The 16,910-nt window shown below is 31.4% G+C and overlaps 8 protein-coding genes across 8 annotated transcripts; 4 read left to right on the top strand and 4 right to left on the bottom strand.

Moving 5' to 3' along the window:
- Positions 1-124: 124 nt before the first annotated feature.
- Positions 125-1,740, bottom strand: DFA_04559 (uncharacterized protein; the record flags this gene model as incomplete). The annotated part of the gene is made up of 4 exons (XM_004360231.1): positions 125-422; positions 469-831; positions 1,089-1,627; positions 1,657-1,740. 4 exons carry the CDS (start codon positions 1,738-1,740, stop codon positions 125-127), a joined length of 1,284 nt encoding a protein of 427 aa, XP_004360288.1.
- A 71-nt stretch (positions 1,741-1,811) lies between these two features.
- DFA_04558 (FKBP-type peptidylprolyl cis-trans isomerase) lies at positions 1,812-2,569 on the top strand (the record flags this gene model as incomplete). The annotated part of the gene is made up of 5 exons (XM_004360230.1): positions 1,812-1,910; positions 2,006-2,089; positions 2,178-2,259; positions 2,339-2,403; positions 2,477-2,569. 5 exons carry the CDS (start codon positions 1,812-1,814, stop codon positions 2,567-2,569), a joined length of 423 nt encoding a protein of 140 aa, XP_004360287.1.
- Positions 2,570-2,910: 341 nt separating this feature from the next.
- On the top strand, positions 2,911-4,544 carry DFA_04557 (transcription factor Dp-2; the record flags this gene model as incomplete). Its single annotated transcript, XM_004360229.1, has 3 exons — positions 2,911-2,938; positions 3,036-3,694; positions 3,765-4,544. The coding sequence occupies 3 exons, from the start codon at positions 2,911-2,913 to the stop codon at positions 4,542-4,544; spliced, it is 1,467 nt and encodes a 488-aa protein (XP_004360286.1).
- Positions 4,545-5,158: 614 nt separating this feature from the next.
- staA (cellulose-binding domain-containing protein) lies at positions 5,159-5,551 on the top strand (the record flags this gene model as incomplete). Its single annotated transcript, XM_004360228.1, has 1 exon — positions 5,159-5,551. One exon carries the CDS (start codon positions 5,159-5,161, stop codon positions 5,549-5,551), a length of 393 nt encoding a protein of 130 aa, XP_004360285.1.
- Positions 5,552-5,700: 149 nt separating this feature from the next.
- On the bottom strand, positions 5,701-9,307 carry DFA_04555 (uncharacterized protein; the record flags this gene model as incomplete). The annotated part of the gene is made up of 4 exons (XM_004360227.1): positions 5,701-6,018; positions 6,103-6,603; positions 6,681-7,004; positions 7,067-9,307. The coding sequence occupies 4 exons, from the start codon at positions 9,305-9,307 to the stop codon at positions 5,701-5,703; spliced, it is 3,384 nt and encodes a 1,127-aa protein (XP_004360284.1).
- A 399-nt stretch (positions 9,308-9,706) lies between these two features.
- DFA_04554 (uncharacterized protein) lies at positions 9,707-11,049 on the top strand (the record flags this gene model as incomplete). The annotated part of the gene is made up of 2 exons (XM_004360226.1): positions 9,707-10,819; positions 10,897-11,049. 2 exons carry the CDS (start codon positions 9,707-9,709, stop codon positions 11,047-11,049), a joined length of 1,266 nt encoding a protein of 421 aa, XP_004360283.1.
- A 58-nt stretch (positions 11,050-11,107) lies between these two features.
- slob1 (FVYE domain-containing protein) lies at positions 11,108-13,139 on the bottom strand (the record flags this gene model as incomplete). Its single annotated transcript, XM_004360225.1, has 6 exons — positions 11,108-12,124; positions 12,215-12,325; positions 12,409-12,644; positions 12,718-12,862; positions 12,957-13,037; positions 13,137-13,139. 6 exons carry the CDS (start codon positions 13,137-13,139, stop codon positions 11,108-11,110), a joined length of 1,593 nt encoding a protein of 530 aa, XP_004360282.1.
- Positions 13,140-13,426: 287 nt separating this feature from the next.
- On the bottom strand, positions 13,427-16,503 carry DFA_04552 (peptidase C19 family protein; the record flags this gene model as incomplete). Its single annotated transcript, XM_004360224.1, has 4 exons — positions 13,427-15,647; positions 15,715-16,139; positions 16,205-16,402; positions 16,465-16,503. The coding sequence occupies 4 exons, from the start codon at positions 16,501-16,503 to the stop codon at positions 13,427-13,429; spliced, it is 2,883 nt and encodes a 960-aa protein (XP_004360281.1).
- Positions 16,504-16,910: the final 407 nt, after the last annotated feature.

Raw genomic sequence — 16,910 nt, 5'->3', positions numbered from 1 at the left:
AAAAGTAAAATAATAATCCATTAATAATAATTCATTAAAAAAGATAGATAGATAGATTCAACAAAGAACCAACTATTTGTAGTTACCACAATTTATTAGAGGTTTGTATTAATATTTATTTATATTATTTTTTTGTTAAAATTAATTTATATTCTATAGTTTGAATATTAAAATGAGTTGTTATCCATTGATCGTAACCAGAACCTCTTGAATCATCAATTCCAGTTTTAAATCTCTTTAGATTTACAAGTTGTTTGATCATTGGTGTATAGGATGGATTCCAATTTTGGTCATATCCTTGGAGGGACAAGTCAAGAGATGTGAGCGATTTGATTTGAGAAATACCTTGACACAGTAATTCGATATCTTTTGACTGTTGTTTGTAGCCTGCACCGACAGTGAGCGATTCAAGTTGCTCGAATCTGCCAAAGTATGGCAAAATGCTTCCCCAATGGGCTATTTCCAAACTTTTGAAAAGTTGCAAATGGAATATGTTGATAAAGATTATCGGAAGTTTTGTGGCAGTTATGGTTGCGTATGGTCAACACTAAAAGTGATGGATGGTATTTAATTAATGGAAATATCGTAGAGTTATTACTGTAACTCTGGGGTAACACTAGATCCAGATAATAGAAAAGTCTTTCTATGAGTGGTAGCATTTCGAGACGTAAATTAATTGATGCCACATATTGAATGTTTTCATCTCTTGATAGTAGATAATCAGTCAGGGCAGGACAAGGGTTTTCGATTGGAGATTTTGCTTGCATCTTTAGTACCTCGAGATTAGGTAATGTCAATTTACAATATTCCCAAGATATGTGTGATTGTTTACTATATTGAATTTGAAGAAACTTTAAATTGTTAAACACCCGTCCAGGTCCAATGTTGGATTTAAATATATTATTTAAAATGTTGGTATTTGATGTCTCCAAGTATAGTCTCTCTAATGTATTTTGATTGTTTTCTATTAATTTTAAACTTGGGCATTTGTTGTTATGCTTGTTGTTGTTGTCATAGTATTGGGACTACATTCCAACTCTAGCTTTCTTAGATCTTCGTCGACGATTGAGTAGCTAGCGTATGTATACAATCGATCTTGTTTTGGCGTTCCTTTATCATAAACGTGTCGTGGTATAACTTGGGGTTGCATTGGTGTTTGTATTGGTGTTGGATGTTCTAGTTGGTATTTTAGGACTGACCAATCATAGTGATCTGGGTGTTGTGTGCATTGTTGGTATTGAGTTAATAGTTGTTGGTTTCGAGGGCCGAGTGCTTGTCGGTATTCATATGATGACTCTGCATATATAGTAAGTTGTTTGTCAAGGTTGTGCAAAACTTGCTGGTAATCATACCCAAATACCAATTCAACCTTGTGCAATGCACAGTGATGTAACAAACAAAATGGTGATTGTATATTCTTGTGCAATGCTTCAATGATATAGTTTACTCCTCGAGTAGATTGCAATCTTGCAGTATAGTATTGTACAAATACACTGCTTGTAATTTTTAACCATGTCTTTGATACTCTGCAAAGTCGTAGTGCCAAAATGATCAATGATCGATCATACAACCTATTACTCCATAATACCAAGTCAATGATACTCTTTGCTATTGTCGAAGGTAATACCTTTAAAGTTATAGATGAATAATAATTACAGTATTGTCGAAGGTAGTACTATTATCTTTAAAATTGAATATCCAAAAGTTAAAAACAAAAATGAAATTCAAAAGCCTCTGCATCGTCACGTCACCAGATCTCCTTTAGTTTCATTTTCATTATTTTATTTATAGTTATAACAACCTCTTTAAAAATGAACAAATTATTAATATTAGCTATTATTGCTTTAATCTGCTTCTCTCAATTTGCTGAATGTGCAAAGAAGACTGGTAAGCTCCAAATTGGTGTCAAGGTATGTTTAAAAGCTTCTATCTCAACAATGAAATGAAACAAGACTAATAATATATTATAATATCCTTTCATACATTGTTATATATATATATATAGCATCGTCCAGAAAGCTGTACAAAGGATGCCAAGAAGACACTTCCACATGATAAATTAAAGATTCACTACAACGGTACACTTTTGGTAAGAATGAGAACAAAGAGTTTAATTAATTAACGACTAGATATTAACATAGATGACTTTTGTCTTTACTATATACATATATATATAGGATGGTGGTAAGAAGTTTGATTCTTCTGTAGATCGTGGAGATCCATTCCAATTCACTCTTGGTGTTGGCCAAGTCATCAAAGGTAAGAAGATATTATGGTCAAGATAAGATTTGTTATATTTTAGATATTAACACAACTATAATAATCATTTAATATATAGGATGGGATCAAGGTCTTTTAAATATGTGTATTGGTGAGAAGCGTAAATTGGTTATCCCACCAGAGGTATGTTGCAAGATAGATAGATTGATAGACAGACATAATATAAATTAACACTTTCATTCTTAAATCTAATTAGTTGGGTTATGGAGATTCAGGTGCTGGTGCCAGTATTCCAGGTGGTGCATATTTGGTATTTGAAACTGAATTGATCGATATTATCAGAGACTAAACCAACCAAAACACGACTTTAAAATGGTGTTGTTGTAATAATAGTAGTACAAACATTATCGACAATAATAATGACAATACAATATATATATATTTACTTGTAAAAGTATTTATTAATAAATCACCTTGATTAATTTCATTCTTTTAATCAAACCTTTGCATTATTTTAAAATGTACCTAATTAAGTTAATTCAAATCTGAAGGTGGTCACCATGAAAAAATTTTCATTGTTTATATGTTTAATATATATCACATCTTGATACATACATGGGTATTAATATTACTGTATATAGGAAATAGATTAGATTAGATTATATTAGATAGATAAGAGAATAAGATATAATGTCATCAAATCCTCTGACTGTTGGAGGTTTGTATTTTAAAAATAGAACTAAACTAAACCAAAGCTTTGGTTGTTATTAATACCAAAAGTTTATATTTATATATCTATTATTATGTGTGTATAGGAGGTGGAGATAGTCATAATGATTCACATTTTGAATTAGATTCATATGAAGCTGGTCTTAGTCTTCATGAGACAGTATTAAAGATGTGTAGAGACACTGGTTTAGAACATATGGCAAAAGATTCAGGTTTCATACAAAACAATGAAATACCTTCTCTTAGAGCAGATAATGGAGTAGGAGGAATAGGAGGAGTAGGAGGAGGAATACTTGGTTCACCAAACAATTATATGGGTTTAAGTAATCATATATCAGCACCTTTTAGAGGTGATACTCCTACTACTACTTTATCTACATCTACTACTACTACCTCAACCCAACCATCATCATTTGGAGCACAAAGTTCAACATTGGGAGATTATTATTTAATGAATGATCTTAAAGCACCCAATACATCAACAACCTCTACTACATCAACAACATCAACAACCTCAACATCAAAGATTAAAGGTAAAAAAGGGAAAAAGATTGGTGATGATGTTGCATTCAACTCTGAATTACACGATGGATTCAATCATCTCTTTGAAACACACAACAACGATGATGATGAAAAGTCAACAAAAAGAAGAAAAGGAAAAGAAGATAAATCTAAAGGTCTTAGTTATCTTTCCCAAAAAGTTTGTCAAAAGGTTCAATCTAAACAAACTACTAGTTATGTTGAAGTATGTAAAGAAGTGGAAGAAAAACATACCTTTTATTTATTTAATTATTTTATTTTTTGTTTTGTTTTAGGTATCAAATGAAATTATAGCAGAATATATAAAAGAAAATGTAGCAAATGGATCAAAAGAATCAGATTTAAAAACAAATACAATGAAGAGACGTATTTATGATGTACTTAATGTATTCCAGGCAATGAATATTATATCCAAAGATAAACAAAAAATCAGTTGGATTGGGTTGCCTCACAATTCAACACCGTCCAATTCAATGGCAGAATTGGAAAGACAAAAACAAGATCTTCAACTGCGATTAAAATCAAAGAAACAATCACTCAAAGAGTTGGCACACTTGGAACTCGTCTACCAAGAGTTGATCAATAGAAACAAAATCATCGTACAACAACAGGAACAACAATCGATTCGGATCGAAAACGATCGCATTCATTTGCCTTTTATAGTGGTCAACACTAAATACTCGACAGTCATCAATTGCGAGGTAGAGAGCGATCGATCAAAGTACTTTTTCAACTTTTCCCAACCATTTGAAATACATGATGATAGTGAACTCATTAAAAAGTTAAGTTTTCTTCCACCACCTGTTATCAATGGGGGTGGTTTAATTAAACCTGAAGATAATAACAATAATAATAATAATAATAATAATAATAATAATAATAATAATAATAATAATAATAATAATAATAATAATAATAATAATAATAATAATAATAATAATACTAATAATAATACTCCCACAAAAAGAAAGAAAAGAAAAAAGCAAGACGAGGATGATGATGATAGTAATAATAATAATAATGATGATGATGATGATGATCCAGACGACTCTTGAAAAAGATTGGAACCACATGACTATAATAGTATATATACCCCTCCCTCCCTCCCCTCTCTTTTATATATTTGTTTGTTTGATGATTTATCTTAACTTTGGTTATTTATTTAAAAATAAAAACATTCTTTTTTATTATTTGTACAAAATCTATATTGATGGACATGACAATAATTTTGTGTGAATCATCTATATTTATCATCTACAACAACGACAGTTGTCCATCACCTACCAGATTTGTGAATGTATATTGTTTAATATTCAAATTTGGGGGGAAGATTTTAAATATTTGATGAAAATGGGTCAAGAGATTACTTTACCACTAAATTTTTTTCGGTTTGATTAAAACAGGTTAATATCGAATGAAGGGGTTATTCAAAAACAACCAATCCAAATTAGAGTTTATAGATTATACAATGATAAAAATTGGAAATAATCAAAATTGTATTCAGACTATTTATCTAAATCAAATTGATTGAATTCAAAAATTAAATGTTGGGTCCCTATTTCCATTTAGTATAAATACTTGGTCTTTTTCATCATTTTAAATATCAAATCAACAATCAATCAAATATCAACAACCTAAAACATTTCTAAACATTTCCAATTCTCAAAAAATGAAATTCATTATTCTTGCCCTTGCTATGCTTCTTGCAATCTCATTTGTTGCAGCACATAATCCACAATTCCCAGTTTCCATTCAACACAAATTGGTTGGATCATGGAATGACGGTTCCAGAGGCGGCGAGGTATTTGCTCAATTTGACATTACTGTCACCAACGATGGCCAAAAGAATATCAAACAAATTGTCATTGGAACTGATGCCACCTGTAGATTGAGAGACTCCACCTCGATCTGGAATGTTCAAGTTATTGATGGTCCATTTGTTGATTTCCTCATTCTCCCAAGTTACCAAGACATCAATGCTGGTGCCTCTTATACCTTTGGTTACATTATCCATGGAACTGCTCAAGCCAACTTGTTTGTCAAGAGTGTCATCTATGCTTAAACCTACAAACATCAAGTTACTTTCAACTATTCCATCTTCCACTTCTTTTTTACTCTTTGGGATTTAAATCCAATAAACTATTAAACATACTATACATGTTTAGATTTATTTTTAATATTACACAAATCTATTTTTTCTTTTTCTTTTTTTTAACCATTTTTTTGAGTAGTTTTAAAAAATTGGGAAACCAAATTTTGACTTGCACTACTACTACTTCCACTACTATCATTTGATTTTGCCAATTTTCTTTTTGAAGTTGCTCTTGGGGGTTTTGGAGGTGGTAGAGGTGAAAGGGCAACCGAATCTAGATCTTCTTGAATTAAGGTAACTGGTTTTCCAACCAATCCCTTGTAAGAACATTTGTTTAAATCATTAATTTTTTTGGTAGCTACTTGATCTGCATCATGGAATGCCCTAATATTATCAATTGATACCAAATCAAATGGTGAATAAACTTTTACTCCTCCCTATAAAATAGAAAATTTAAAAAAAAAAAAGTAAGTACAAAGTTTTATATATTTGTTTTCTTTTTTTTTTTTTTTTTTACTTACAATCAGTTGAAGATGCAGAGCATAATAAGCTAAAATATCATGATCTAGATTTTCCCAAATTAGCGTTGTTTGATGAAAAAATAGTTTTAAAGGTTCTTTTAGGAATTTATGAGTTAAATAACTCTTTAGATGAGCATTGGCTTTGGTGTTGATATCTTTAATCATTTTTTCGTATCCATGAATGACCAATGTTCTATCCAATTTTTGAGATGCAAAGGTATCAATGACGCCTTGTCTATATTGAGCATTTAAAACGTATTCCTTGAAAATATCAGGACCAATTTCTACAACTGCTCGAGATGGTTTTAATTGTTCACCCTTTGTGCCCAATGGATTATAGGGTGTTGAATTTTTAAGATCTGAAAACTTCATCATTTCTCTTGGTTTCCATTCAGCAGTCGACAAGATTTTAGCAAACATTGCCAATGTTTTACATGTTTCCATTAATGATTCTGTATGAATAATATTAAATTTTTCACTTACTACCATTAAATCTAAATTCTACAAAAAAAAACAAATAAAAATAATCAAGTTGGTCCTCATATTTTCTTTTTCCTTTTCTTTTTTTTTAAAATTACTTTTAATAAAATTTCAAGATCCAAAATATAAGGTTCAATAGCTTTTCTTTCTTTATAACCATTTCGATCACCTTCTACAAGATAGAATAAACCTTCTTTTTGAAGAATTTCCATAGACATCATTCTAGACTTTTGTGTATCATAACGACCATCTCTCATACTTTTATCCAAATCCCTCCAAGTCTTTCTTTCCAACAAATATGGATACATTACTGCTTCCTCTACAGTATCAGCTGTTAATGTTTGTCCATTACTCTTTACAAAACAAAAATCTCCAGATTGCATATATTTAACAACACTTTTAACTCCTAATAATTCTAAATTCTAAAAAATAAACATATATAGATTAATAAAAGATACTATTTTTCTTTTTTTTTTTTTCTTACTCTAGCAACAGATTCATGTCTAAATTCTCTAGAATCAATTACAACTGTAATAGAATCTTGAGAAAAATCTGGATAAATATTATTAAGTTTATCATATTGTTTTTTATACTTGTGAGCCTGAGTCAATATTTTTCCAGTAACCTTGCCCTTTTCAGAGAGATGATAGGAAGCTCTGCAAGCAGTCAGAGATTCTCCTCGTTTAGAGTCGGAAACGTTATTATCCTTGGGGTTGAATGTTGTCCTTTGCGTACTTCCAATGAAATCCTTGACTGTAATTCTTCCTTCGAGTGTGATTCCCATATTGTAGCGTTTAACACCATTTAATAGATCCTCGATAGAATATTTTTGTGATCGTTCCATGAGATCTTCAAATGACATTGGATCTTGATTTTTATACATTGCAACATAGGTGGCATAGGTTGATGATCTAAACCGTGGAGTATAATCCAACTTTATAGGAGATGAAGGTGATCTTGTCACAACGGCATTGTTAAAACTCTCTGATTGTGATGTATCCAATGGTTGATAGTCTGGGTCTGGTATTGGTTCAAGAAATGTTGTAGGTGCAGGTGCATCCATATAATATGGTTTCAAATTGGGATGTGATGCTGCCTTTTTTGCTCTTGATTTGGTTGGTGTTTTTAAATCTCCCACAGTCGCACTTTTTGATGGTCTTCCTCTTTTCTTTTTTGGTTCTTCTGACTTTGTTGTTGAGGTCGTTGAAGTTGTTGAAGTCTGAAGTGGTTTACTATCATTGTCACTATCATTACCATCATCTTCTTCATCATCATCTACAATAAGCATTGTACTTGGATATTTTCTTGGTGTAAATTGAGTCGTAGTATTGGTATTTGATTCAATTTCCATTTTAATAGTTCCAGTTGACGATGACGATGATGAAGAAGATAATAAAGTTGGTGTTGATATCAATGGTTGAGTTGATGATGTTGATGATGAACTTATATTTGATGAATCAGAGTTTGAATAATTGGAATTGGAATTAATTGGCATACTAAAAGATAATGGAAATGTTCTTGACGATGTAATAGTCGTCGGTAGAGTACTACTATCATTTGTATGATGATTTTCCAATTTAATAGTTGGGGATGATGTAAGTTGTGAAGTTGGAGTTATCGTTGTTTGATCAGATATTACTGCTGAAAGATTAGGTTGAATTGAATTATTATTATTAATAGTGTTTGTTGAAACTTGTGATGTTGGATTAGTTGTTGGATTATTAGTTGTAGTTATATTATTCAATGTAATATTTCTATTTAAATGATAAATATTACTATTATTATTATTTTGATTATTATTATTATTTTGATATGTTGAAGGTTGGGATGAAAAGTTATAAGATATTCTTGGTAGAATAGGTACACCGATATCAGGCCACATTCGAAGATACTTTGCATTCTCTTCTTCGAGTAACTTTAATCGTTGATGTAAATGACCATTATTTGATTCCAAAATAGATCCATCAGACATGATAACTTCGAAATTCATTGATAGTTTGTTTTGTGAATTGACCTTTTCCTCTTGTATAAAATCATTTGGTAGATTTAAACTATTTCCTCTTTTTAAATTGTTGTCATCACAAACTGCCACAGGCACATTATTATTATTATTATTATTATTATTATTATTATTATTATTATTATTATTATTATTATTATTATTATTATCTTTTGTTGTTGAAATATTATTATTATTATTGTTATTATTATTATTAAATTCATCTTCATTATAAGTTGTATGCTCTTCATCGAGGAATGAATTATTTAACTTGTTATTGTTTGAATAGAAACTAATTGATTCTGATAGATCTGGGTCTGGTTGTGTTGATGTAAATAACTCATTTTCTACCACCATTTGGTCTTCTTGTTGTTGTTCTTGTTGTTGTTGTCCATCTTGTTCATCTTGTTCTGTATTTTGAGAACAATCTTTGACATTATCATTATTATTATTATTATTATTATTATTATTATTATTATTATTATTATTATCAATATTATCAACAGTAAATGATAAAGGATGTTCTATTTCAGATGGTTGAGTTGATGTAAATAACTCTTCTACTTGTTGGTCATCTGGTTGTGTTGATGGTAAGTCTTCTTCATCGTCATCTTGTTGAATGGGAGGTGTTGGTACCAACTCCTCCTCTGTATCTACATCTGGTTGTGTCGATTGAAGAATATCTTCATCATCATAATTATTATTATTATTTCCTGAAGTATCCATCGACTACTATATATCACGTGTTGTTTGTAATAATATGACTGTGCAACGGCTAAAAAGTGAGTCATAGTGAATAAAGCTGTTACACAGAGATATTCGAAAAATCAAATTTATTTAATTTCCATTTTTTGGAGTGAAGTTTTAAAACTACAGCAAACTAACATCACCATAACAATCATTTATTATTTTATGATTCATTCACAAGTGATGGATATAAAATTAATTAAAAGTATAATAAATAATAGGTATTTGGCAACATGTGTATTTAGATGGGTCAAGTTGGTGAATGTACAGGTGAGCGAATGTTCAATGTCGTATCGAGAGATCACGGTTGACTGGGCTGCTCGCAATCGGTATTGGTTGGTGTTGGTGGCCAAGATGAGTGAATCGAGAAAGAAGAGAATGTCAATGCAAGCATTCAAGTATGTGTGTCAGTACAACACAGACTATAGCATCTTTCAACGTCTCTATCATGACTTGGCATACGAACATTTTAGACTGGCCCTTTCACGCACCTTTGTCATCGATCTTTGCTGTTGCTCTGGGTCATTCGAAATTGTATCCTATCTACTCGACACCAAGATGTACCAAGTCACACCGTTGGCATTGGACAATGCAGCTTCATTTGGACACTTAGAGATTGTCAAGTTACTGCTACCTCTGGTTGATTGTACAAACAAGGCGATTGATACGGCATCGTTGAATGGGTATTGTCAAGTAGTCAAGATATTACTAGAGGCTGGTAAACCATACACATACCGTGCTATCGAGTATGCATCAACCAACGGTCATCTTGAAGTTGTCAAACTACTACATACGTGGGATGGTCAGCCCAATCGAATTGACAAACATGCTACCATGACAACCGATATAGCATATGAATCAAACCATTCAAATACATACCCAGAATCCTATTCAAACAATCCACTTGATCTAGCCGCCTCAAACGGGCATCTGCAAGTGGTCGAATATTTGCACAATGAAAAGTATGGATGCTCGGTTGTTGCCCTAGACTTTGCCGCCAAAAGAGGGTATCACCACGTAGTTGACTACTTACTAGACAACCGAACAGAAGGATGTAGCTCAGAGGCAATCGATCAGGTTGCATGTACAGGTGACCTTGAAATGATTCAAAAGTTACACTTTCGTGCCAAAGCGCCTTGCTCATACCGTGCGATGAACAATGCGGCAAAGTATCTAAATGTCGTCGAATGGCTTTCAAACAATCGACAAGAAGGATGTAACAAAATGGCAATGGATAATGCATCCGCATTGGGTGCATTAGATGTCCTCCAATACTTACATATTAATAGAACAGAAGGTTGTAGCACTGCAGCTATGGATATGGCGGCAAAATATGGTCAATTAGAAACCCTCATATTCCTTAGAACACATAGAACTGAAGGTTGCACAGCCGAAGCCATAAATGGAGCTGCACTTTATAATCATTTAAAAATTATCAAATATTTAAAAGAATATTGTAATGCTACTTGTACAACTACTGCTTTAAATTATGTAAGCTTTAAACAAACAAATATAATATATATATATATTAAATATTAATTATTTTTCTTTTAATTTTATTTCTCAAGGCTGTAACAAATAATTCAATAGAATTGATTCAATATTTATTAAATAATTTTAAAGTTAATTGGGATTTTCATACTGCTCTTGATTTTGCTAGATCAAATAATTGTTCAGATGAAGTTTTTAATCTACTTGATCCAACTGTAAATAATAAGTAATAAATGATAATAAATCTTTTTCTTTTTCATTTTCCCCTATATATATTATATATTATATTTATTTGATTGATTTCTTTTTAATTGGATCAGGTTTTGATTTTGGACCATTTGTCTTTTTAAGAGTTTTAACGTTGTTTGGATTTCTAATACTATCCAATAGAGCATTTCTACCTTCTTGTTTTGGAAGTTGTTTGAGGGATGGAGGAGGTGGTGGAGGTGGTGGTGAGGGACTTGATTGAGTAGTCGTCAAAGTTGCTTGTTTTGAATCACGATCCAATTTCATTGATTTCATTTTTTCTTGTACTGATGCCATTAATGGATTGGTAACTGAAACTGGAGATGGTTGTTGTTGTGTAGCTACTGATGGCTGAGCTATTTGAGTTGATGATATTGATTTTGACATGGTTCCATTTGCTGAATTTGATTCCAACATTGAAGTAGAACTATTTTGTTTTTTAAATTGTGGTGTAGATGAAGTACTACTAGTAGATCTTGGTGATTGAATACTACCAACCGGTTCCAATAGGTTAGCATAATCCTTGATGAATTGAAGATGTGATTTCTTTAGTTTGCCTTCTTGAGCAACTTCAATTTGTAGACCAGTCACAAAGAATGAGTGTTTGATGATATCTTCCAATGAAGGGGTTGGTTTGGATGCATCGGTAAAGATTGCATTCAACATGTCCATTGCTTCCTTGGGTATGACTGGTGCGAAATTAGTGACGGGTTGGTCCATCAACGGACACCCGACAATCATCTCAAAGAGGACATGACCAAAACAAATCGATTCTTGGTTTTCCTTTTTGTTGGCAGACATACCAACCAAATAGTCATGGTAAAATGGTTTAAAGCCAACCAAACTATTCTCAATATCGCTGAGCATACATGTATCTGATAAAGATGATAAAAGAACATTACCAGTGTGAAGATTTGTAAAGTTGATTCCTTTTTGTTTCAAGAATATCATTGCTTCCAATATTTGTCGACCATATTTGTTTACCGATTTTAATGGCACTCCAGATGAATTTGATTTTTTTGTAATATATTTACTATCATAAAATGACATTGGTTTTGACTTTAAAAAGAAGAGAGAGAAGCAGAAGAATATAGAGTATTAATATATCTTCCTTTTTTTCCTTTTATCTTTTCTTTTCTTTTCTCTTACTTTAAAAATTAAATCTTTAAGACTACCTTTGGATGATAAAGTTCTATAAACAAATAATTTATCATTTGATCCACATGTTTCAACATTTAAAATTGGATAAATATAACTATGCTAAAAAAAATAATAAAAATAAATAAATCATTAATAAATAAATCATCTATTTCTTTTCTTTCTTTCTCTTTCTTTCTGTTTACCTTTATAGATGATAAAGTTTTAATGAATTTTTGTTTTAATTTATCTGAAGACATTGACCATGGACAATGAGTTGATGGTGTTAGAATGGATACTAATATTTCATCTCCATCCTTTTTGGCAAGGAAATAGGACTTTCTAAATCCATTTTTAATATTTCCAATATCTGGTAATGCTTTACTATATTCATAAGTTGCTGATGATCTCAATTGAAGTCTACCTATAAATCCATCACTCTCTTTTCAAACAAACAGACAGATATTAATAAAATGAAACCAATATTTAATTCATTCATTCACTTTTGTACATACCATAGAATTGATGTTTTTGTTCAAATGATGAATGACAGACCCGACATAGTCTCTGTGCACCTGAATACCCCAATTCAGCTGGTAATACTGTATAATGATTTGAACATGGATCACAAAAGATTAATCCACATTTACGACAATGATGCTATAAAAATAAACAATAATATGTTAAGTTTAGAGTTCTCTCTTTCTTTTCTATCTTTCTCTCTTTCTCTCTTTCATTCGTCTAATTTACATACTCTTCTACGTATAATTGAAAATGGACTTTGACAACCTGTACATTCTATTGCACTCTGATCGGGCATCCATATTGTTGGTTCCTACAAAGTATTGTAAAGTAAAGTTATTTATAGATAGAAATAAGATTTGTTAGTTGATTATACTCTCGAGAGAGATCATTCATTCGCATTCATTCATACCATTATATAATTCTATTCTATTCTATTCTATTGCTGTGTTTATTTGTATGTTATGATATCTTTGTGTTCTAAATATATTTAGTTTAGTGATAGGAGGGGAGGAGTGTGGTGTGATTTAAAATTTCAGGTGAAGGGTCGTTATGTGATGTATTCTCTCTCACTCTGACTTGTCCAAAAGATCTCTTCATTCATTCGCCCATTAAAAAAATATAAATATTAATTTTAAAAAATAGTTTTTTGCCGAAAAAGGAAACTGATCTTTTTTTTTTTTAGAATTTTTATTTATAATTTTATTCGCCTGGTTGTTCAGTAACTTCATCAACTGATGTTATATCATTATTATTATTATTATTATTGTTGGAAATTGAATCATTATTGTTGTGTGGTGGAGAAGATGATTCCTCCTCCTCCTCGGTCATACTTTTCTCGTCGCTTGGTTGTTGATCACTGGTAAGAGTTGTAGTTGCTTGCTCTAAAATAGGGCTCTTTCCTCCACCATCGTCTTTGTCGACTGAAATATTTTCAATTTCTTTTTCTTCGTCTTCTTTGCCGACCTTGTTCATTTTCGACGTTTGTGTAGTTGACTCTTGTGGTTGAGTAACTTTTTTATAAAACAAAACATAAGCCTGGTTTTGTAGTACTTGTCCAAGTGTTTGATTACGATAGCTACTGTCACTAACATAATACCAATTATCATTTTGATCTTCATAGATATGTGCTACATAATGACCACCTCCCATACTACCCATATGCTCAACAACACCATTGAGTACGTAGAGATGTGATTGTTTGCTGGTCTTGGGACACGTTGGATCGGTGAATGGTGTCAAATCCAAGTAATGTGGGAAATGAATGTGTTTGCTATTCTTTTGCAATCCTCCATTTCTAGTTTGCATAAATCTCTTTAAATGAACTGTCAAGTATGGTGGTGTAGTTGATAATAAATATTGTTTACTTGCATTTCTTCTTATTGGTTCTTCTTCAGGAATCGAAGAAGTTTTCTTTTTACCGGATGATGCAGCAGCAGCAGCAGCAGCAGCAGCTCTCTTTTTCTTTTTACTATTACTATTAGTTGAAGGTGTCTCTGGTGTTGCAGTGGTTGATGATGTAGTTGAAGATGACGCACTTGACGATGAAGTAACTGGAGATGCAGCAGTTGAAGTTTCAATCGTTACAAACTCCTTTTCATTTAATGATGTTGATAATAATTCTTTTACTACTTCATTAATTATTTCTGGTTCTTCCAATTTCTTTTCCTCCAATTTCTTTTCTTCCAATTTTTCCTCTTCTTTCTTTTCTTCTTCTAATTTTTCTTCTTTGGTTTCAGCTTCTGATTTCTTTTCTTTACAAGTACATTTTGAACAAATAAAACCATTATCACCTTCTAATTTCTCTGGATTTGTAAATTGTAAAAAGCAAGCCAATAATTGATCAAGAGATTTGGCTTCACTTGGAATACCTTTTCTTAAATCAATTGGATCATCCTGTACATCTCTATCACTCTTTTCAGTATTTGCACTAATTGAAATCGGTGAAATCGGTGACAATATTTCCTTTGTTGTTGTTGTTGATGATGGATTTTCATAATTTTCAATGACACTAAAAGTTGATAGAACTTGTTCTTGATGACTTTCAATATTGTTGTTTCCTGCAGGAGACCCCAATAATATAAAGTCGGTAGATTCTCTAAATGTATTTGGTGTTTCAATAGTAGTTGTAGTTGGTGTAGATGTTAATGATTCCTCTGTTGTTGTTGTTGTTGTTGGTGGTGTTACTGGTGGGGATGGTGTAAATCCATCATCTTGTTCTTCTTCTCTTTTAATATAATCTTCTTTCACTTTTACTCCTTCTCCTACTTCTCCTCCATCACCAATAATAATAGGAGTTGAACCATCAGCTCCATCAGGTGAAGATATAATTGGTGATGTTGTTAATGCGTCTTGTTCACCACCATTTGCCTGTTTTGATTCATTACTAGCTGCTTCTTCCACTTCCACATCAATAGGTATAGGTGTTTCCTCCTCCTCCTCTGCTGTTGTACTACTATTATTTCGAGCAGCTTGATTTTTCTGTTTTTGTAATCTTTTCATTTTACTCTTTGATAGTTTTCCACCACCACTACTACTACCATCAATATTATCATAGATGGTTCTATAATAATCTTCACCCAATCCTTCATCACCATCATCAGCAATATCCAATTGAGTAAATCTATTTGGATTGGCAGGTAATGGAGAATTTTGGATAGATGGTAATGGTCTCTTGTCGGCCGCCACTGCCAACATGGGTAGAGGTAGTGAAAGATCGAGGAATGGTTCATAGGTCTTTGATACATTGCCACAATGAAAACAAGTAATAATACTAATTAATCGACCACCAAATATACGATCGATATAAGTTGGATCACGTTTGTTTGTACTAGCCGATTGTTCCTCTGATATTAACCCATCCAATAAATATCTAAGTAATTCATGTGAGTCTTGTTGTTTTCCTCCTCTAAATCTTGGTGATCTTGTAAAAATTAAAAGTATTAATAAATATCAAATATCTTTCTTTACTTTTTTACATTATTATTTACTTTTTAGAGATTTCAGATAATAAACCACTTGGAGAAACAATACTTGAAGGTTGTTTATACATTTTTAAAAAGAAATGATGCATTTCCATAGTCATTTGATTGGTTGATTTAATGGTACTCTTTTCTTCGCCTGGAAACTCTAAAAATGCATCACGCAACATATTGACGTGTGTCAAGTTTTGAAGTACCGAGTTAAAGAAGCATGTGTTTCCAAGATTCTGTAATCCCTTTATACCAATGCCAATAGTCTTACTCTTGACCAAACTTTGATGTTGAGCCATTGCCTCTTGTTTCTTTTCCTCTACCTCTTTTTTCTTGTCAAATGAACCAGTAAAACACATTGCACATTTTGGTTGCATCTTTGTGATATCAACATTTGTATTTCCTCCTTTTTTTGTTGGTAATGTATTTTGTTCAATACAATTCTAAAAAAGACAAAAGAAACAATTAATAATCAATATTGTACATTTGTAACCAATTAGTTACATACAGTACAAATCAATTCAGAACCAACCAATTTTAATTTCAAAGTAGTTCCATTTTCATCGATTGTTATACTGATTGTTTCTTTTTTCTTTTGATCATTTTGTTGTTGTTGTTGATTTGATTTCTTGTGGTTTGCTGCTACAGTTGATTGTCCTCCTCCTTTTTTATTTAGCCAACTTTTTCTTCTTATCCTTTTTAGCTCCTATATATATATACATGTATGTGTGAGTGAGTGAGTGAATGAGTGAGTATACAATACAATACAACAAAATATAATATTAACTCTTTTGAAACCTTACCCATTATATTATTATTATTACTTGTTTATTATATTATTATTACAAATTACTATCTACTTTTCAAATATATTACTTCTTCTTCTTCTATGTGTGTTTTCTGTCTATGTGTGATTGATATAACAATATTTATATCTACAAGACTAGACTATATTAAAATTATTAATAAAAAAAGAAACAAACATGAATGTATAAATAATGATGAATGAAACGAATTTTTTAATTAAATTGATTTTCGACTTCACCTAAATTTATGGTTTACCCTGTGGCAAACAGTATTTCACACTCTTTCTTTCTTTCTTTCTTTCTATCTCTTGTACATATAATATAATATAATAATCTCTCTTAGTACATTAACTTTTATTATTTTGAAGTATATATCGTCAGTACAATCAATTATAATCAATCAATCAA

The sequence above is a fragment of the Cavenderia fasciculata genome, assembly GCF_000203815.1.
Source record: "Cavenderia fasciculata unplaced genomic scaffold Scf_Dfasci-G-o-33e01.r1-3, whole genome shotgun sequence".
Classification (NCBI taxonomy): Eukaryota; Evosea; class Eumycetozoa; order Acytosteliales; family Cavenderiaceae; genus Cavenderia; species Cavenderia fasciculata.
This window is presented reverse-complemented; position numbering and strand designations above follow the sequence as displayed.